The sequence below is a fragment of the Thermobia domestica genome, chromosome 5, assembly GCF_964235325.1.
Source record: "Thermobia domestica chromosome 5, izTheDome1.hap1.1, whole genome shotgun sequence".
NCBI classification, from domain to species: Eukaryota; Metazoa; Arthropoda; class Insecta; order Zygentoma; family Lepismatidae; genus Thermobia; species Thermobia domestica.
In genome coordinates, this window is record NC_137458.1 from 290,424,830 (window position 1) to 290,448,007 (window position 23,178).

At 35.4% G+C, this 23,178-nt stretch overlaps 1 protein-coding gene and 3 non-coding genes across 4 annotated transcripts in view; 1 reads left to right on the forward strand and 3 right to left on the reverse strand.

Moving 5' to 3' along the window:
- LOC145685589 (uncharacterized) overlaps positions 1-17,571 on the reverse strand; it is a 108,004-nt gene extending 90,433 nt beyond the window's left edge. The window contains exons 1-2 of the mRNA XM_081757976.1: positions 17,568-17,571; positions 5,446-5,600 (exon numbers count right to left, since the gene is read on the reverse strand). Of these exons, the coding sequence (XP_081614102.1) occupies positions 5,446-5,600; positions 17,568-17,571 (159 nt within the window). The remainder of the gene's footprint in view (positions 1-5,445; positions 5,601-17,567) is intronic.
- Positions 17,165-17,237, reverse strand: TRNAF-GAA (transfer RNA phenylalanine (anticodon GAA)). The gene has a single exon. It is a non-coding gene; the product is annotated as a tRNA-Phe (tRNA).
- Positions 17,572-18,739: 1,168 nt separating the features above from the next.
- On the forward strand, positions 18,740-18,812 carry TRNAF-GAA (transfer RNA phenylalanine (anticodon GAA)). The gene has a single exon. It is a non-coding gene; the product is annotated as a tRNA-Phe (tRNA).
- Positions 18,813-20,706: 1,894 nt separating this feature from the next.
- On the reverse strand, positions 20,707-20,779 carry TRNAF-GAA (transfer RNA phenylalanine (anticodon GAA)). Its single transcript has one exon. It is a non-coding gene; the product is annotated as a tRNA-Phe (tRNA).
- Between the last annotated feature and the right edge of the window lie 2,399 nt (positions 20,780-23,178).

Here is a 23,178-nt window from a genome sequence, read left to right on the forward strand (position 1 = left end):
TACTATTTGTTTGACAGACTATTCTAAACCAGTACCAAACATGGGATTGGTTTGTGAAGTCTGGTGCCGATATGGGCGGTAAGTCCAGTAGCTGAAAAAATATTATCATTGCTTCGTTTGATTTCCTGTGTTTCCAGTCTTTTCTTAAACAGTCTTCGATGCCATAGCATAAATAACATCAAAAGGCAGTCATGCCTCGTGTTATACATAATTTTGGGAAACAGTTCGATTTTTCTTGAGTGTAATTCTGACATCAGTACGCCATATGAAGAATCAGATTTTTTAAAAAGCTTAGTACAGGGAACAATTTTATGCCTAAGCAGCACTTTATTCTTTTAATGTAAGCTAACCTAACTCGCATTTAATGTAAAAGGGACAAAATACTTAGTAAAAATTCGATGGTGTTACTACAAGATCAATTTACCTGTTTTCTAAATGATTTAATATAACCAATTAAATTCCAAATGCCTAGAGAAAGTTAGGAAAGAAATACTAATATAGTTATTCATGCATAGGTCTGAAGAAGATGAGTAGGCAGTTTCGCTTTCATTTGTTTTCATAGTGTTGGTTAATTATTATGGACTGCCACCTATCAACAAGTACATAAAACGTGATTCAATACCTCTATAATCGTGTAAACGTTGTTTCAACTTCATTCGAGACTCTTGTTCAAGGTCTTGAACTATATTCGTTTGAACGTGTAAATTTAGGACTAGCTCGGGAGAGTAATGCTCCCGGAAGTAGAAACGAGAAACACAGTTCTGATTGGTTGGCCTTATTCACTTCTTGCCACGTTGCATTAAAATAGCAGAAATCAAACGCTTGCTGTTGTCGGCCTTTTTGGCCGAGTGGGCTAGCGCTATATTCTAGTAATGAAAGTCTCTTCTGGCGTGAGTTCAAACCCGGCCCCATGATTTTTTTTTTACATTTTTATAACTTATTAAATTAAAATAATATGAAAATAATACTTAAAAAAGTGATTTATTTATTTTTGTGCAGATAAGTAGTTGTAGTACTTATGCCCTTGTACTCCATGATATATGGCTCGTTTCGTTCCCCTTGTACTTCATGATATAAATTTTGTGACCAACTTAAAACAACTGGCTAGGATAGCGCGTAAAACAGCTGGCTGGAGTAGCGCGCGGAAAAACGTACTTTCGGGAGTATTACTCTCCCGAGCGGGTCGTGTAAATTTGAGGTATTGAATGGTCTTGTTCAAGCTTTCTTTGACGGTGTACAAAGAACATAATTGAGTTCGGCTTACATATTATACGATTTTAGCTCAAATTTTAGGAGCGTATTTAAGGGAGGAATTTAAGATATTTCTCTAGTTTAGTCTGGTTATTACACATAAGCTACAATCCCCATACACAGATAGAATTAAAGTACTCCAGGCTAACAATAAAATTACCCAGTGGGATTCGAACCAGGTTCAAAAATATTTAATTCCCGCAAAAAGAATCAACCTAATAAACATGGCTCTTTTTCTTTAAAACTTTCCAAACGTTCCTCAGTAACTTAATTTCCCTAATTATCACTATTTTTACTTTTTCTATGGACTTTTAATAACAGGGACTCGAACACAGAAACATTGAGAACAATTAAAATTCCAAAGGCTTTCCCATTGGGAATTAAACCCGGGACCACGTACATCGGAGGCGCACCCGTTAGCCACTACACTAGCGAGGACGGCTGCTGTCGAAACAACTACAAAATTTTCCTCTAGTTGCATGGATAAATAACGAACGTCTTAGCATTTAAAAAAAAAAAAAAAAAACAACTTTTTGAGGTCGAAAAGCGTGTGTGTTTTACTTACAACCAAGCTTCCTGCTTTAGTCAAGGTACTGCATAGTTCTAAAGGCACTAGCGGATCCAGAAGGATCGTTTGGGAGGGGCGGTTCGCTTTGTTGAAGATGAGCGTAGCTTCAAGGTGACCAGTATTTAATTTGCAAGAATGGGACTCATATGAATCCGGGGCTGGAAGGGGTTGGGAAAAGAAAAATTCCCAGATTCCACTTTGGGACCCGAAATTTTATTTCTCTCTCTCTCTCTCTCTTTTTTTTTTTTTTTTTTTTTTTTTTTTTTTTTTTTTTTGTAATGGGAGTATTTTTTCTGTAGATTTAAATCAGATACGTACTTCCGTTTCGGAGACGTGACGGTGTCATGATTGACTTCACACACAGTCACCGCAACATATGAGATGCACTGTCTGGCACAGTACTTGCACAAAAGAAAATACTGTATTGACGATATCATTCATTTTAACGAAAGAGTGTACAATTTGCTCTAATCATTTATATTTTGAGTAACTTGCGGGACAGCAGTTAGAAAAATTAATACAAAGTTAACCTATCTCTATAATTGTGTGGGGTCCACGAAACATAGTATAATTATAGTTATGCTTACAACAACAATAAAATTACCTAGGTATATTATACTAGCCTTCGTCTAGATGGGGCTCGCCCCAGATCCCTAATCTGGTCGACATACGGCCGTAGCAGATGTTCCTACGTGGTACTGTGGCACAATATTTCGCGTTCTTCCTTCTGCCTTTCATATAGAATTGGATTGAGCTAAGACTGTGTCTCGAAATTCAAAAACCTCGTAAGGCATTTTAATGAACCAGCCCCACCTTTTTTCTTCTCTTCTACGTTAAGTGAAAAAAAATGTTCAAATAAATGTTGAATTATTTTAAATGAAAAATCTAAAATACCAACTTTCATGTTTCTAACCGCAAGGGATCCCGAGATATGGCAACTTATACTACTACTACTACTACTACTACTATTACTACTACTACTACTACTACTACTACTACTACTACTACTACTACTAATAATAATAATAATAATAATAATAATAATAATAAAATTAATAATAATAACCCCACCCCTTTTCTTCCCTTCTAGGTAAAATATAAAAAATGCTGCTATACGAAATTTTATGTTTGTAACCTTCAAAGATTCTTAGATATTGATATCTTATTATATTTGCAATCGCCGCCACTTTTTCTTTCCATCTCTTTTTTCTCCGTTTTACTATAATATTTAAAAAAAAAGTTGAAACGCTTGTCAAATTATTTTAAATGAGAAATTCAAATGCCAAATTTCAAGTCTCTAGTCGTAACGGATTCGAAGAGATGGCCATCTTATTAAAGTAATTTCCACCCCATTGTCCCTTCCTTTCTTCGAATTTCAAAAAAAAAAAAAAAAAAATCCTTCCTTAGTAATACCCTATGTAACAAATCTTATATATACTGTCCTAATTTCAAGTTTCTAGCTTAAGTATTTTGGCCTGTACGAAGTTACTCACTCAGGATTTCGTCTTTTATGTATGAATTACAATAACAAACTTGTGTTATTTCTCAAGAAAATATGAAATGCCATTTGAGGTCATAATAAATCCCTGGTCCCTTACTAATGTTTCCGTGTTGAACCCCAAAAGTCACGGCTCTCTTTGTTGATCTAGTAGCTAGCGAACGTACCTTTGATCTTTGATGCAAGGGGTTCTATGGTTTGATTCCCGGTGAGTGAGCATCGAACGCACTACAGTGGTTCAGATCAAACTTTAAACTCTAGTCCTCGTTCTGTAAAGCATCGCTTTTGGCAAACGACGTAAATACATATTAATCAATTAATCAACTGAAAAGTCTCAGTTTCAGAGAGCTTTCCGGTAAGGAACGCTGAAGATTCTATATTTCTCTTTATTCAAGGTAAAGGTACTTGAAGTTTCAGGACCCGAATTCCATTCCCATATCCTTTTTCTAGAACACAATTTTAAAATATACGTTTTTAATTCAAAGAGTGAGCCGTCTTACCCTCCTTCTTAGAGCTGTTCGTCCAACGAATGAATCATATTCTCGCTCCTTTGGGGCTTATGGTGACCGCCCCAAGGAACTAGGGAGAAACGTATTCACAATTCAAATATGTCTGTATTAAGTACTATTAAGTACCACACATTTTGATTAGACTCTGCTACGCTTGTCACACATATTGTATCGGTCGGGAAAAAGACCATGTTAGTATTTCCCAATGATAAATGCTGAAAGTTCAAAAAACCCTTTGGAGGGGGCGGTCGCCCCCTCCGCCCTCCCCGTGGATCCAACAGTGTCTAAAGGTATTATTACATTAAGTTACTGAAGAGTTGAGTATTTCAAACAGCGAATTGTGGATTGTGTTCCGGAGTTTCGTTATATTTTTTCGTATGACTTCCCCTCCTATTACTTCGAATGCGTTATTGCCACACTGAAAATATTAAGGGATTTATAAAAAATTAGACGCACAGTTATATTTAGAAGAAGTGTACATTATAAACACCCTCGGGGTTAGCAACATGATACCATGGAGTTTAATGAAAATAAAATTACCCCAGACCCCCCCTTTAGTCTCACGCGGCCATACAGGGGTCCGTGGACCACAGATTGGGAAACACAAAGCATTGTATTGAAAAATATTGTAATGGTTACAGGATATAGAAAAAATGAGTGAAAAGCTCGTCAACATTTAAAAAGTGGTCCAAAATGTAAACCGATAGGATACCGTGATAAAAATCTTCAAACCGAGACTATTCCAGTCATAACGGGAAGTATGCTAACCCTAACCAGAAAAAAAATCAACTTGTATCCGTATAAGAAGCAATGATGCCAACCTGTAACATTATAAAATCCCATCTTGAACGGCAGAAATAGCCATTTTGCTCAAATTTCTCACTCACTATATACTAATTACAAAATTTCCAAAATTTATAAAAGTTGAAAATGAAACTACCATAGATTACGTTTTTCGATATTTCAGTGAATTATTCATAAATTCCGATATTGTAAATTTCTAATAAGTATTTCCCTTAATTAAAAGAGACTGTTGTGTTGATAAAAAAACAAGCACATTCAAACAAATTTCATTCTCCAGTTATTGTGTGGAACGTTTTAGAAATTGGCATTTTCTCGCGTGGAATTAACTTTCTTCCGTTCAGATTATATAAAAAAAAAAAAAAAAAAAAACACTCTAGAGTAAAATTTACGTTTCTTGTTGCTTGTTTTTTGAGATTCACAAGTTTCTGTATACATCACTTTAACACTAGCATGCACTTTTAAATAACAAAATCTGATAATTTACACTGATTTCACATTTATTCATGGGTCATTAGCCTACTTCCCGCTTAAAGAGAATTTTGTTGACGTTGATGAAATAAAGATATGAAAATTCTCTTTATTCATAAAATTGTCAATAATCCCACTTTCCCATGGTTTCCGTTACTGATAAGTTTAATGAAATTAGAAGTACATCATTCGAGAACAGTTGTTCAAAATATATAACAGACATAGTATATAGGAGTATTCAAGGTATAAGTTTCTATACGATTTAAGGACTGAGATCTTTTCTCAGAGATAAAGCCTCAGTATTTCTATTTTAAAAAAGAAACAAGAAATTAACTCTGTAAACTTACAAATATTAGAGGTACTCCAACCATAACAACGAGAACTGTGACAAGAAGTTTCATTATGAACGTTGTAACTGCTACGCTGCCATCTAAACACTTTTTTAATTCTTGAGCTTTATGAACCAGGTTGATCAATGAGCAAAGGCTTTTTAACCTTAATACTTAAATTGAAGTCACACCCATAAATTTAACAATATATTACCAAAATAAAGAGTTTAAAAAAAAAAACATGAATGTCTGTCAATCTTCACAAAAATACGATGTAAGTTAAGAAAAATCTAACGTAAGCGAAACATTTTGTTAACCATGTTAATTGATGTGTTTCTTTTTGTGTTTATGAATGGTTTCAAATTCAAGGTTACAATGCCTTTATTTACTGATAGATTTGAGGGAAATACACTTTTGGGTGTACACTGTTACATGTCAATAACAATAATAATAATAGCAGACTTTTGTGGATTCATAAATTGAAGGTCAATATGACCTCGTACTGACTTTTTAAACAATGGTTTGATATGTCTTCATGAAAACTGTCATTTTATTTAACTTGATGACAACAGGTGGATCTAATTTCAAAAGAACAAATAAATGTTGGCAAGGTCTTCAGGTTAAGGGCGTAGATGGTAAATGGCAAATAAACTCCGGTGAATACAGTACAGAGAATCACCTGAAACTTACATTTATGAATGAATCTATGATGATAGTTGGCAGTGGCGGATCTAGGACGGTATCGGGAGGCCTAGGCCCCACCAGTCGTTTGAGTTGAGTTAAACGTCCCTTTCAGCAGCAAGGCTGTATGAGACGGGACCTACTGATTAACGTGGAATCCGAACTACATGAGCTCCCGCCGGGAATCGAACTCTTGTCTCCCTCGCCAAAGGCACGTGTATGCTAACCGCTTAACCACGAACTAGCTGCCCAGTCGTTTGAGTGACAAAAATAATGAAAACTGTTATTTATATATATTTTGAAAGTTTATAGAAAACGTTGCCTTTTATTCTTTATTGGAAATTTTTTGGAACATTACATTTAGTTTCAGTCGCAATTTTTCTGTTATGTAATGTGTAAAAGGATAATTGAGGTCCACAATGTCAACGTCCAACTTAGCCGTAATATCCATTGTAAGAGAGAGTTAAGTTGAAAACGTCTGCAGGGCCCATGAAAAATTGTAAACTCTTGATATACCTTTCGTGTCTGGGTTCTGGCTGGCCTCCCCAGTTTCTATCTTCTAGATCTGCCATTGGCAGTTGCAGAACCCAGTATTATATACCTTCTCACACCATAAGTATGTGAGATTTTAACCACAGCAATATTTTTTTTAGAGGTTTAATTAAAAAAAATGTTAGCCTCAAAAACACTTTTAACCTCAAAAAATATTTTGGCTTTTAACCTCAGAAAATTCTAACCTCAGCAAATGTTTCCATGTATAGAACATATGTGGTTAGCGTACGAGCCTTTCGTGTGGTAGACCCGGGTTCGATTCCCGGCGGGAGCTCATATGGTTCGGATTCCACGTTCATCAGGAGGTCCCATCTCATATAGTCTCGCTGCTGAAAGGGACGTTAAAACTCAAAATCAACTCAACTCATGAACACTGCCCTGGAACAAAATAGTAACACAATTAGTGACGTGTGGTCCCTGGGAGTAGTAGGCCCCGACGTATGTCCAGCCGAGTCAGCAAAAATTTTTGACGTCATAGGTCAAAGGTCAATGACCTTGGCCCAGGGTCAATGACCTAGGGGTACCTAGGACCACCCCCTCTAAATTTTGGCAGGGGTACCTTGGCCCACCCCCTAAATTTTGGCAGGGGTACATAGGACCACCCCCCTTAAATTTTGGAAATTGCCAAATTTAAAAATTTGGTATGGTAGCCTAGGACCAGGGTATGTACCTCTATCGGTATTGGGTGTCTATGTCGTTCCCTTTCATGGGTAAAAAATTGCCAAAAATTCAAATTTCGGGGTTTTTTGACCTAATTTATCCCCTTTGATGAGGTGTTATTACCTTATATAGTTATATGGGCGTATACAGGGGTTCATTACCTTTCATAAGACATGGGTATATTAATGCACCCCTTGAAAAATTTGGGAGGGGTACCTTGGCCCACCCCTTCAATTTTGGAAATTGCCCAATTTCAACATTTGGTATTATAGTACAGGACCCTAATATGTATTATGATAAATTTGGATGGTCCACCTCGTTTCCTTTTAGGGGTACCAAATTGCCAAAAATATAAACGTAAGCAATACGTTGTACCACGTGTTTGGTTTTTGGCTCAATTTATCCCCTTTGATGAGATGTTATTACCTTATATGGTTATATGGTCATGTATAGGGGTCCATTACCTTTCATAAGATATGGGTATATTTGTGCACTCCTTTAAAAATTTGGGAGGGGTACTTTGGCCCACCCCTTAAATTTTGGAAATTGCTCATTTTATATATTTGGTATTATAGTACTGGATCCTAACATGTATTATAATAAATTTGGGTGGTCCACTTCGTTCCCTTTTAGGGGTACAAAATTGCCAAAATATAAACGTAAGCAATACGTTGTACCACGTGTTTGGTTTCGACCCAAGTTATCCCCTTGGATGAGGTCCTATTACCTTATATGGTTATATGGTCATGTATAGGGGTCCATTCCCTTTCATAACATATGGGTATATTGGTGCACCCCTTTAAAAATTTGGGAGGGGTACATTGGCCCACCCCTTAAATTTTAGAAATTGACCATTTTACATATTTGGTATAATAGTATAGGACCCTAACATGTATTATGATAAATTTGGGTGGTCCACCTCGTTCCCTTTCATGGGTACGAAATTGCCAAATTGTTAGTACAACCACGTGTTTCGTTTTTGACCTAATTTATTCCCTTGGATGAGGTCCTATTACCTTATATGGTTATATGGTCATGTATAGGGGTCTATTACCTATTATAAGACATAGGTACATTTGTGCACCCCTTTAAATTTTTGGGAGGGGTACTTTGGCCCACCCCTTTAATTTTGGAAATTGCCCATTTAATATATTTGGTATTATAGTATAGGACCCTAATAGAGATTACTATAAATTTGGGTGGTCCACCTCGTTCCCTTCTAGGGGTACAAAATTGCCAAAATATAAACGTAAGCAATACGTTATACCACGTGTTTGGTTTTTGGTCGATTTTATCCCCTTTGATGAGGTGTTATTATCCTATATAGTTATATGGGCGTATACAGGGGTCCATTACCTTTCATAAGACATGGATATATTAATGCACCCCTTGAAAAATTTGGGAGGGGTACCTTGGCCCACCCCTTAAATTTTGGAAATTGCCCAATTTAAACATTTGGTATTATAGTACTGGACCCTAACATGTATTATGATAAATTTGGGTGGTCCACATCGTTCCCTTCTAGGGGTACAAAATTGCCAAAATATAAACGTAAGCATTACGTTGTACCACGTGTTTGGTTTTTGACCTAATTTATTCCTTTGATGAGGTGTTATTATCCTATATAGTTATATGGTCATGTATAGGGGTCCATTACATTTCATAAGATATGGGTATGTTTGTGCACTCCTTTAAAAATTTGGGAGGGGTACTTTGGCCCACCCCTTAAATTTTGGAAATTGCCCAATTTAAACATTTGGTATTATAGTACTGGACCCTAACATGTATTATGATAAATTTGGGTGGTCCACATCGTTCCCTTCTAGGGGTACAAAATTGCCAAAATATAAACGTAAGCATTACGTTGTACCACGTGTTTGGTTTTTGACCTAATTTATTCCTTTGGATGAGGTCCTATTACCTTATATGGTAATGTATAGGTGTTCATTCCCTATCATAAGACATAGGTACATTGATGCACCCCGGGAGGGGATTCGGTATCATAGTACAGGCCTCAACATGTATTATGATAAATTTGGGTGGTCCACATCGTTCTCTTTTAGGGGTACAAAATTGCTAAAATATAAACATAAGCAATATGTTGTACCATGTGTTTGGTTTTTGGCCCAATTTCTCCCCCTTTGATGAGGTTCTATTACCTTATATGGTTATATGGTCATGTATATAGGTTCATTTCCTATCATAAGATATGGGTACGTTGATGCATCCTTTAAAAATTTGGGAGGGGTATCTTGACACATCCACTCGGTTTTAGAAATTGTTTAATATAAGCATTTGGTATCATAGTACAGGTCTTCAATATGTACCACTATAAATTTGGATGGTCCACATCGTTCCCTTTTCATAGGTAAAGAACTACCAAAAATCAAATTTCGGAGGTTATTGACCCCTATTTAGCACGTTATATGGTTTATTACCTTTATATGTTTATGTTCCCTTTTAAATTTGGGAATTATCGAATAACAAAATTCGGTAAACGTTTTCTAGGACCCGTTGGTATTCCTCTTATGGCCAAATATTCAAAATTTAAAGGTTATTGACCGGCTTTATTATTGAATAAGTACAGGATTTATTACTTTTTTCATAAGACACAGGTGTATTTGTGTACCAATCTTAAATTTTGGGAGGGGGTACATTTCTTATTGTCATATCAATAATTGGTAAATGTTCTTTGGGTAAATCATTGTGATCACGTGATCAGTTATTGACCTATGATGGGATTAGGAGTCCAGGACATTGGTACATTGAAACTTTGTAGGATAATTTGAGAATGCGTCATTGGTATTGATTATTACAGCCAAATATAAACGTAAGCAAGACGTTGTACCACGTGATTGACCTTGATGAGGTAGTGTACAGGGATACATAGCTAACCTTATTGAAACTTATGACTCATAGTCTTAAGGGAATACATGCTACAACACTGGCAAAGTTATTGTTGATGCAATTTGATTGGCTGATCACTATCTTTTGTGCAATCTGATTGGTTGATTACTATCTTTCGTGCAATCTGATTGGTTGATGAGTTTTAAATCTTTGCTGTATTCAGTTTTTAAGTTTTGTTTTACATTTAAAAATCTTGTTTTTGTTCAACATTTTGCACTCAATGATAAATATGATCAAAACCGTTTATTTGTTAATCGAATAGTTAAAAACCGGATAAAGTTTGACGGTTAACCGTGAAACGTAAAAATTTTTTAGTTTGAAATTTTTTTGCTTGAAACATTTTGTTTGAAAATTCTTGCTTTCAAATTTTTTTGTTTGAATTTTTTGTTTGAGAATTTTGTTTGAAATTTTTTTTGACAACTTTTGTTTCAAAATTTTTTGTTTAAATTTTTTGTTTGAAATTTTTTTTCGTTTCAAAATTTTGTTTAAAATTTTTGTTTGAAATTTTTTCGTTTCCAAATTTTTTGTTTGAAAAAATTTTTGTTTGAAATTTTTTTGTTTCAAAATTTTGTTTGAATTTTTTCGTTTGAAATTTTTTGTTTAAAAATTTTTCGTTTGAAATTTTTTCGTTTCAAAATTTTGTTTAAAATTTTTTTCGTTTCAAAATTTTGTTTGGAAAATTTTGTTTGAATTTTTTTCGTTTGAATTTTTTTTTCGTTTCAAAATTTTGTTTCAAAGATTTTTGTTTGAAATTTTTGTTTCAAAGTTTGAGTTGACATTTTTAAAAGTTTGTGCACCTATTAGTAAAGAACCGGAACTGTTTAGAACAAAAACCTTTGACAACATTGTGGTGCAATAGTACACGTCAGAACCTGGGGTTGTACTTGAAATGAAAAAACACAATTCATTGAAATGGATCATTTTATTACACTCCACATACATCCATACCAGATAGTGGTTCTGGATATTGTCGATACAATGTATTTTGAACTTCTTGCACTAGTTTGTCTTTAGCATATAATTTTAATTCCAGTTGAAGTCTTTTAAGGTCTAATGCAATATCAATTGGTGGAAACTCAATGTCCATTTGATCACAAATAAACTGTTTATCAATACAGTTATGCACCCACGAACGCTGTTGACAACCATCACAATATCTAGATACATGTTGTACAATATGCATAACACATTTTTCAAAATAGTACTTTTTCAGGAATATACTTGTTTTGTTGCACATTTCCACTGCATGTTTCACACACTGAAATACGCTGATGAATTTGTTCCATTCAGTTTGTGTTAGATACACCATGTTACGAGGGACATGGAATGTACTCTTTTTACGTAACAGCACCATCTTCTCTTCGAGGACTGTACGCAGCACCACTTCATGATTTGAGCCTAATGATTTGACTATGGTCACATTTAGCTCATCATGAAAATAATCGTTCATTTGGTCGATTCGTGAACATAATATTTGCCATTCTTCACAGGTCAGTTGTACACCAAATTGTTCTGCTTTACCCAATCGAATCACTGGGTCAAATGTTCTAGCACTGATACCAATCATCACATGTTTTGTTTGAAATATATTTATTGGATAATAGCTTGCGAAGATGAACTCTTTATCGTTAGAAGTACACATCTTTCCTCCTGAAAAGCACTTGCTCAAATGATTTCGTGGGATGACAGTGTATTTACTGGTTTATAGTTATTGCTGACGTCATTGGTAAGGAATGTGCTGATTCATGATTTCATCACAGTTGCTGACGTCATGCCGACCAACCACATTCATACAACTACAGCTGACGTCATTGGAAAGAAATGTGCTGATTCATGATTTCATCACAATGGCTGACGAATCCGGCTGTGTACTAAATTCAAGTTGATGACTTCGACCCAAGAATCCTTTGTAACATAAAGATACAGATCCAGTATTTAAGAAACGCAGCAGTTCTTCTTGTTTTGATGCCTCCATGGGTAAATATCTTGCTGGTAAAATTATATTCTTATCATTTTCAAGCTTCACTACGATTCTTACTCCAAACTTTGTAGGGATCATTTGGCTAGCTAAGATTCTATAAGGTACATTCTGTTGTAAATCAGTAATCTTGGTAAATGATTTCATCACATCACGTGTGTTTAGAAACTGCAGACAAGTAGCCATGATGACGTTATCATGAATACTAACTCGAACGATACTTATATATGATGCAAAACTGATGACGTTGCATGATCATGTTCTGACGTGCACCACAATGTTGCCAGATGTTTTTGTTCTAAACAGTTCCGACTAGTGCATACCTGTATTGATAAACAGTTTATTTGTGATCAAATGGACATTGAGTTTCCACCAATTGATATTGCATTAGACCTTAAAAGACTTCAACTGGAATTAAAATTATATGCTAAAGACAAACTAGTGCAAGAAGTTCAAAATACATTGTATCGACAATATCCAGAACCACTATCTGGTATGGATGTATGTGGAGTGTAATAAAATGATCCATTTCAATGAATTGTGTTTTTTCATTTCAAGTACAACCCCAGGTTCTGACGTGTACTATTGCACCACAATGTTGTCAAAGGTTTTTGTTCTAAACAGTTCCGGTTCTTTACTAATAGGTGCACAAACTTTTAAAAATGTCAACTCAAACTTTGAAACAAAAATTTCAAACAAAAATCTTTGAAACAAAATTTTGAAACGAAAAAAAAATTCAAACGAAAAAAATTCAAACAAAATTTTCCAAACAAAATTTTGAAACGAAAAAAAATTTAAACAAAATTTTGAAACGAAAAAATTTCAAACGAAAAATTTTTAAACAAAAAATTTCAAACGAAAAAATTCAAACAAAATTTTGAAACAAAAAAATTTCAAACAAAAATTTTTTCAAACAAAAAATTTGGAAACGAAAAAATTTCAAACAAAAATTTTAAACAAAATTTTGAAACGAAAAAAAATTTCAAACAAAAAATTTAAACAAAAAATTTTGAAACAAAAGTTGTCAAAAAAAATTTCAAACAAAATTCTCAAACAAAAAATTCAAACAAAAAAATTTGAAAGCAAGAATTTTCAAACAAAATGTTTCAAGCAAAAAAATTTCAAACTAAAAAATTTTTACGTTTCACGGTTAACCGTCAAACTTTATCCGGTTTTTAACTATTCGATTAACAAATAAACGGTTTTGATCATATTTATCATTGAGTGCAAAATGTTGAACAAAAACAAGATTTTTAAATGTAAAACAAAACTTAAAAACTGAATACAGCAAAGATTTAAAACTCATCAACCAATCAGATTGCACGAAAGATAGTGATCAACCAATCAGATTGCACGAAAGATAGTGATCAGCCAATCAAATTGCATCAACAATAACTTTGCCAGTGTTGTAGCATGTATTCCCTTAAGACTATGAGTCATAAGTTTCAATAAGGTTAGCTATGTATCCCTGTACACTACCTCATCAAGGTCAATCACGTGGTACAACGTCTTGCTTACGTTTATATTTGGCTGTAATAATCAATACCAATGACGCATTCTCAAATTATCCTACAAAGTTTCAATGTACCAATGTCCTGGACTCCTAATCCCATCATAGGTCAATAACTGATCACGTGATCACAATGATTTACCCAAAGAACATTTACCAATTATTGATATGACAATAAGAAATGTACCCCCTCCCAAAATTTAAGATTGGTACACAAATACACCTGTGTCTTATGAAAAAAGTAATAAATCCTGTACTTATTCAATAATAAAGCCGGTCAATAACCTTTAAATTTTGAATATTTGGCCATAAGAGGAATACCAACGGGTCCTAGAAAACGTTTACCGAATTTTGTTATTCGATAATTCCCAAATTTAAAAGGGAACATAAACATATAAAGGTAATAAACCATATAACGTGCTAAATAGGGGTCAATAACCTCCGAAATTTGATTTTTGGTAGTTCTTTACCTATGAAAAGGGAACGATGTGGACCATCCAAATTTATAGTGGTACATATTGAAGACCTGTACTATGATACCAAATGCTTATATTAAACAATTTCTAAAACCGAGTGGATGTGTCAAGATACCCCTCCCAAATTTTTAAAGGATGCATCAACGTACCCATATCTTATGATAGGAAATGAACCTATATACATGACCATATAACCATATAAGGTAATAGAACCTCATCAAAGGGGGAGAAATTGGGCCAAAAACCAAACACATGGTACAACATATTGCTTATGTTTATATTTTAGCAATTTTGTACCCCTAAAAGAGAACGATGTGGACCACCCAAATTTATCATAATACATGTTGAGGCCTGTACTATGATACCGAATCCCCTCCCGGGGTGCATCAATGTACCTATGTCTTATGATAGGGAATGAACACCTATACATTACCATATAAGGTAATAGGACCTCATCCAAAGGAATAAATTAGGTCAAAAACCAAACACGTGGTACAACGTAATGCTTACGTTTATATTTTGGCAATTTTGTACCCCTAGAAGGGAACGATGTGGACCACCCAAATTTATCATAATACATGTTAGGGTCCAGTACTATAATACCAAATGTTTAAATTGGGCAATTTCCAAAATTTAAGGGGTGGGCCAAAGTACCCCTCCCAAATTTTTAAAGGAGTGCACAAACATACCCATATCTTATGAAATGTAATGGACCCCTATACATGACCATATAACTATATAGGATAATAACACCTCATCAAAGGAAATAAAATCGACAAAAAAAACCAAACACGTGGTACAACGTAATGCTTACGTTTATATTTTGGCAATTTTGTACCCCTAGAAGGGAACGAGGTGGACCACCCAAATTTATCATAATACATGTTAGGGTCCAGTACTATAATACCAAATGATTAAATTGGACAATTTCCAAAATTTAAGGGGTGGGCCAAGGTACCCCTCCCAAATTTTTCAAGGGGTGCATTAATATATCCATGTCTTATGAAAGGTAATGGACCCCTGTATACGCCCATATAACTATATAGGATAATAACACCTCATCAAAGGGGATAAAATCGACCAAAAACCAAACACGTGGTATAACGTATTGCTTACGTTTATATTTTGGCAATTTTGTACCCCTAGAAGGGAACGAGGTGGACCACCCAAATTTATAGTAATCTCTATTAGGGTCCTATACTATAATACCAAATATATTAAATGGGCAATTTCCAAAATTAAAGGGGTGGGCCAAAGTACCCCTCCCAAAAATTTAAAGGGGTGCACAAATGTACCTATGTCTTATAATAGGTAATAGACCCCTATACATGACCATATAACCATATAAGGTAATAGGACCTCATCCAAGGGAATAAATTAGGTCAAAAACGAAACACGTGGTTGTACTAACAATTTGGCAATTTCGTACCCATGAAAGGGAACGAGGTGGACCACCCAAATTTATCATAATACATGTTAGGGTCCTATACTATTATACCAAATATGTAAAATGGTCAATTTCTAAAATTTAAGGGGTGGGCCAATGTACCCCTCCCAAATTTTTAAAGGGGTGCACCAATATACCCATATGTTATGAAAGGGAATGGACCCCTATACATGACCATATAACCATATAAGGTAATAGGACCTCATCCAAGGGGATAACTTGGGTCGAAACCAAACACGTGGTACAACGTATTGCTTACGTTTATATTTTGGCAATTTTGTACCCCTAAAAGGGAACGAAGTGGACCACCCAAATTTATTATAATACATGTTAGGATCCAGTACTATAATACCAAATATATAAAATGAGCAATTTCCAAAATTTAAGGGGTGGGCCAAAGTACCCCTCCCAAATTTTTAAAGGAGTGCACAAATATACCCATATCTTATGAAAGGTAATGGACCCCTATACATGACCATATAACCATATAAGGTAATAGGACCTCAAAATTTAAGGGGGTGGGCCAAGGTACCCCTCCCGGGGTGCATTAATATACCCATGTCTTATGAAAGGTAATGGACCCCTATACATGACCATATAACCATATAAGGTAATAACATCTCATCAAAGGGGATAAATTGAGCCAAAAACCAAACACGTGGTACAACGTATTGCTTACGTTTATATTTTTGGCAATTTGGTACCCCTAAAAGGAAACGAGGTGGACCATCCAAATTTATCATAATACATATTAGGGTCCTGTACTATAATACCAAATGTTGAAATTGGGCAATTTCCAAAATTGAAGGGGTGGGCCAAGGTACCCCTCCCAAATTTTTCAAGGGGTGCATTAATATACCCATGTCTTATGAAAGGTAATGAACCCCTGTATACGCCCATATAACTATATAAGGTAATAACACCTCATCAAAGGGGATAAATTAGGTCAAAAAACCCCGAAATTTGAATTTTTGGCAATTTTTTACCCATGAAAGGGAACGACATAGACACCCAATACCGATAGAGGTACATACCCTGGTCCTAGGCTACCATACCAAATTTTTAAATTTGGCAATTTCCAAAATTTAAGGGGGGTGGTCCTATGTACCCCTGCCAAAATTTAGGGGGTGGGCCAAGGTACCCCTGCCAAAATTTAGAGGGGGTGGTCCTAGGTACCCCTAGGTCATTGACCCTGGGCCAAGGTCATTGACCTTTGACCTATGACGTCACAAAAATTTTTGCTGACTCGGCTGGACATACGTCGGGGCCTACTACTCTGGGACTCCACTAACAGCAAGGAAACGTAACAGAGACGCTTAGTGGGAGTGGCACGTATTCAAGGTCAATCGTCTGCTAGAGGGAGAAGGAAAAAAAGGTGTTCGGTGTCCGTGGGACCTCACGTCACCAATTAAGGCTTAAATAACCATAACTGAAACATTTCCTTCAATGCAATAGAAAAACAGCTTTTTACTTAAACCGAGGCCAAAGATAACAATACTGAGTTTATAATAAAAAAAAAGGCCTACTGCCGAAACCCGGGATTGAACCAGGGACCTTTAGATCTTCAGTCTAACGCTCTCCCAACTGAGCTATTTCGGCTTGGTAAGGCTTGGCTGCGAGGTACGCTCAATAGAGTGATTATGACGTCATTGTGACATGGGTAAGTACCAGGAAGGAACGTATAGTTTGGGTTGGGGGCACTGCATTGGTCTTAAACGGCACAAGTCCTAGAAATATCCTATGGCGCTACCATTGCGTCCATCCCAAGAATAATGTAGAAGTATAATACGATAGAGAATATTTAAGAAATATATTAAAACTAACTTCCTCTTCGTAAGATATTTTTAGGTCTTGTGCCGTTTAAGACCAGTGCCGCGGTCCAATCCAAGCTATGCGTAGATTTCTATATATTTCCATATTGGTACTTACCCATGTCACAATGACGTCATAATCAATCTATTGAGCGTACCTCGCAGCTAAGCCTTACCAAGCCGAAATAGCTCAGTTGGGAGACCGTTAGATTGAAGATCTAAAGGTCCCTGGTTCAATCCCGGCTTTCGGCAGTAGTCGTTTTTTTTATAAACTCAGTATTGTTATCTTTGGCCTCGGTTTAAGTAAAAAGCTGTTTTTCTATTGCAGCGTTTCCCAACCTTTTTCAACTTGCGGCACACTACAGGTATAAATTGAATTCTCGCGGCACACCCATATCTATATCTATATCTATATCTATATCTATATCTATATCTATATATATCTATATCTATATATATATATATATCTATATATATATATATATATATATATATATATATATATATATATATATATATATATATATATATATATATATATATAATTACTATTATTATTTGTATTTTAATGTAATTACTGATCTCCTTCTTACAGAGAAGAAAGCTCGATCACTGATTTTCCCCCGTGCTAAATCATTATACTTATTTTTCATTCTAATTTTAAAATAGAAAACAATAGCAATGAAATATAGGACTCTTGTTTTTAAAAATCCACTTTCTCTTTCGAAAACTGTATCTAAACCTCTAACTAAAAGGGAAGATCACTAAATAACGAACAAATAAATAAACAAATCTCCTATACTTTTAAAACACAAATGTAGGTAATTTGTATGCATGTTTGCTTTGTTGAATTTATTGAATTATATGTTAAAATTTCAAGTTACGAAATATTCTGCAACAATAAAGAAGTAATAATGGTCATGACAATGATAAATACTTTTTTAAACATTAAAAATGTACAGAAAACTAACACAGTATGAAACTTAAAATTGTAGATTTATAGTAGAGATTCATAGTAATGTGAAATACAAATATACATTTTCCGCTATGTCTTGCAATTTGGTTCGTATAGAATTAATAATTTGTTTCGATTTTCTCGCGGCACACCAGCGGCCCATCCGCGGCACACCAGTGTGCCGCGGCTCATCGGTTGGGAAACGCTGTTCTATTGCATTGAAGGAAATGTTTCAGTTATGGTTATTTAAGCCTTAATTGGTGACGTGAGGTCCCACGGACACCGAACTCCTTTTTTTCCTGCAAATACGTGACCTTGCAAATGCCTCCTATCGAGCCGAAATAGCTCAGTTGGGAGAGCGTTAGACTGAAGATCTAAAGGTCCCTGGTTCGATCCCGGGTTTCGGCAGTGGTAAACATTTTTAATTAACTCACAATTGTTATCTGTGGCCTAGGTTTAAGTAAGAACATTCGTAGTACATTCTTGGCTCCTTGTATATAAGTTAAGAATTGTGTAAATATCGCTGTTAATATATAATTGTTACAAACAGCTTTAAAAATGAAGAATTGTGGGTAATGTCGAAAGACATCAGAGCAGTATTTATTTTCTGCGCTGTTGGTAGGCATAACAATTAATATACGAAACGTTTATAACAAGCTCTTTCTTTCTTGTTTCAAGAGTGTCGCTTTTGTGCTTCTGAATAATAAACACAATGTAGACTGTCTACATCTGCAGTATTGGAACCATTCACAAGCTATTGTTGGTTTCAGCACGATGTTCTAATTTTTTTTTTTTTTTTTTTTTAATTGTGAATGTTGTATTAACTTTGTAATTTCTCATTTGTGTTTCTCTGGGTGTGTATTAAAATGACAGCTTCCAGTCAAGGGCGCCGTCCTGGATGGTTCGGGTTCCCCCAAAGCTCATGTGGGCCCCATGTATTTTTATGAATATGTATTTTATATGTATTTTTTATTGTTATATGTATTGTTGTATGTATTTTTTGTGAATGGGCCACCCCAAAGTTACAGAGAAATCGGCGCCGTTGCTTCCAGTTCAAAGAGAAGGTTGCATAGTGAATATTCCGTCAGGTATGGTTTTACGTTTATTGAAAAAGTAAAGTATCATAGTGTGTTGTGCACGGGCGTCAATCCCACCGAGGGCGTGTTCCCCCAATATTTGTAAAACTGTTTTCGTCCCCTCTAATATTTCAAGTATGTTATGTTTATGACCCTTAAGAGACTTAACCATGTAGCAGTGTGTGACGTCCACAAAACATTGTAACACAAAGTGGATATAGGAAAAGGTGGCATAAAACTTTGTTTTCAATTGTGAAAAAAAGACAGTCAGTGTTTATCCTTATGAAGTTCAGGATGAAATAAACTATAAAGTAACGAAATGTTTTTTTAGATAGCAAGTTTAGTATAAATAATAATAATAATAATAATAATAATAATAATAATAATAATAATAATAATAATAATAATAATAATAATAATTTTAAACCATTTTTTAATTATACTTTGTTGAGCCTCGTACGTTAGTTGTAGGCTTGTAGGCCTAAAGCCTGATTTCAAATCTTTATTAGCTCTGAGTATTCACTTCACACTACCTTCTATCATTATTTTGTTTTTGACATACACTTGGTAGCCCTATCATACAAGTTTAACTAAAATTGTAAAACAAGGTTGATTTTACTGTTAGAAGAAAAAACACAAAATTTTAAGTTTTTGTTTGATTTTTAAGTCAAAATGTTTTAAAATGCAATGCACGAAGACTTTTTAAATTTTCCTTTCCTGGGGACCACCTCCGGACCCCCGCTTTCTTGCATGAATTCCATAGACCTCAGTCCCCCCGATAGTTTGTAGCCCAAAGTTTATGTGCTGCTGCCGCCAGTGGTGGTGTGTACCATGTTGTCCCTAGCGGTGGTTCAGTGGTAGAGCGTTCACCTCTGGTGCATAAGGTCCTGGGTTCGATCCCAGCCGAGTGCGTGGGTTTTCTCGGGATTCTCCCATTTCCTCCCACTTCTTCATTCCACCATTTCATTCATTCCTCATAATCACCGTCCCCTTTAGCCTAACCGGCCCGTATAACTTAAGGATTTCATTTCATTTTTCCTTCTAATAGTAATTTGTTTTTTAGAGTATATAAATAATGAAAACTTTACACATTAAAACGGAAAATTAAAATAAGAACTAGACATAACTCAAATACTTTCCTTTCTTTCAATGAAATAGAAAAATAGCTTCTTACTTAAACCGAGGCCACAGATAACAATAGCGAGTTAATTAAAAACATTAATCACTGCCGAAACCCGGGATCGAACCAGGGACCTTTAGATCTTCAGTCTAACGCTCTCCCAACTGAGCTATTTCGGCTCGATAGGTGCGATTTGCAAGGTCACGTCGAATAGTTTGATGATGACGTCATTGTGACATGGGTAAGTACCAATATGGAAATATATAGAAATCTACGTATAGCTTGGGTTGGACCGCGCCACTGGTCTTAAACGGCACAAGACCTAAAAATATCTTAAGAAGAGGAAGTTATTTTTAATATATTTTTTAAACTTTATAGTAAACTTATGCTATACCCAGTGTCGAATTTACTTATAAGCTAAACAAGCTATAACTTAGGGTCCCAATCTCTTGGGTGTCCCCAAAACTAAAGGAAAACTGGATTTACATTTCCAAAATACAAGAGAAACAGTAAATAAGATAAAAATCTACATATAGAAACAGTCCTTCGTGTTGTGTAAATCCTATGATGTAAGTAATGGGTCCTCTTCTGCTAGCCTTATTTTTAAAATATCACTAGTTTCTTCATTTTTGTATGTAGGACGCCTACGTTCATCTGGACCACATAAAGGGGGTCCCATTACCTTCAACAGGTTAGGGCCCCACCAAACCTAAATCCAGCTCTGAATATAACTATCATAGCCTAGGTTCTGGTTGTTCCCCCCCTTTTTACCTTTTACATCCGCCTCTGATTTTATGGCGCTGCGCCACCATCACGTTCATGCCAAAAATACTGTAGAAGAAGTATCATACCATAGAGTAGTAATACTATAGAGAATATTTTTATTCTGTGATAATATGGATGGATAACGAACCCTGTTTTACAGAATATTCAAGTTTGATTTGCAGAGCCTTTCTATTTGATCTGTGGCCCTTTTGGCGCTGCAGTCGATGTGTGCTTTCCTGTACCTCCCTTAACCCGTAAGTGCTGGCGTGGGGGTCTCCTGGACCCCCAGCAAGTTTCCTTAGTGATTTTCTTGAAAATGGATTTGGTTATACTGCTGCCACTTACACTACGTTCCTGAGAAACATTAATATTTTGCCTTTTATTAATCATTCAGTCGAAAATAAAGGTTTTAAGGAATGTCTCTAGCAATTCTCACCGCCATATTTTAATTAACAGCTAGAAAAAACAAAAAAAAAATATATGGGGGTCTGTGGCACCCCCACGCGAGTACTTACGTTACAAAAAATGGCGCGACTACTTACGGGTTAAAAGAGGAGGGAGAAGTTGTTGCGGCCGAGATCTTTCAATTGTTAGATGCGGAAGCGTTGCCAAAATGAATTATTTCACGGACTTCGCTGTGCTCTGTCTTGTTAGCCATTCTAAGTAGCCTACGATCTTCACTCGTCAAGACCAAACGACTGAATGACAACTTGGCAACACAGCTGAGGTCATTCACTTCTTTTCTGTAAGTAAAGGGAGAATTTCCTCCGTCAGAGGGCGGCTGGGTGGGGCTGAAGTATACTTCGCATACTTTTCGAGGGCATAGATGAGATAGACAGGCTTCTAGTAGGGGTGCCCAAAGGGGTGAATGGATTTGAGCACAAAGTGCATCATTGACCTTTTAGGGGATCTTTCAAAAAGAACTTAATAGAAATTAATGAGACTAAAAACATATATTTAAAACAAGTATTATTAGTACAAAAATACCTTTTAATAAAGGCGACATCTTGGGTTGGAAGGGATATTGAGATCAGGGGCGGCTTTAGGATTTTAGTTTTGGGTAGGCCAGTTCCCTTGCTTATGGATACATATTTACATTTGATTGATTAATGACAGTAGGAAATTATTTTTACGATAGTGGTTGATGCTATTTGTTAAATAATTATTTAATATTAATAGAAATGGTGGAAAATATATTTACCCTTTATTGTATCTTTTAGCGTTATATATTTTTCAAAATTTTTGGGTAGGCCCGTGCCTACGCGGCCTACCCGCTAAAGCCACCACTGATTGAGGTAGGAGCCATTGAATTAGTTTACAAGAAATAGTGCAACATTGTGTTTACTAAGGACGAGACCTGTCGTTACCATTAACATGGGCTCCGAACCACAACCTAAGATTAATGCTAGTGATACTAATCTGAAATGTTATAAAATCCGTCTCGAGAGGTACAAATTCCCATTTGGGTCTTGAATTTCCCACCTTATACTAATTACAAAATTTTCTAAACTTAGAAACCAAGAACAGCGAAATTATTTTATATCACTTAATTTCTTCAATATACAGTGTGTTTCAAAACAACACCGTCAACGTTTTGGGAGGTGATTCCTGATACAAAGATAAGACAAAAAGTATAGATTAACTTGGGTGCACAAATGCTTTCTTTTGGAGTTATAGGCTGCCGAAAACATGAAAAAAAATAAATGAACTTTAAAGGTCCATACCTACAAAACTATGGGACCTACCGTAATAGGGTCAAAACTTCACTTAGAAATAGTATGTGCCCTACTTAAATATCCAAGTTTCAGAATCC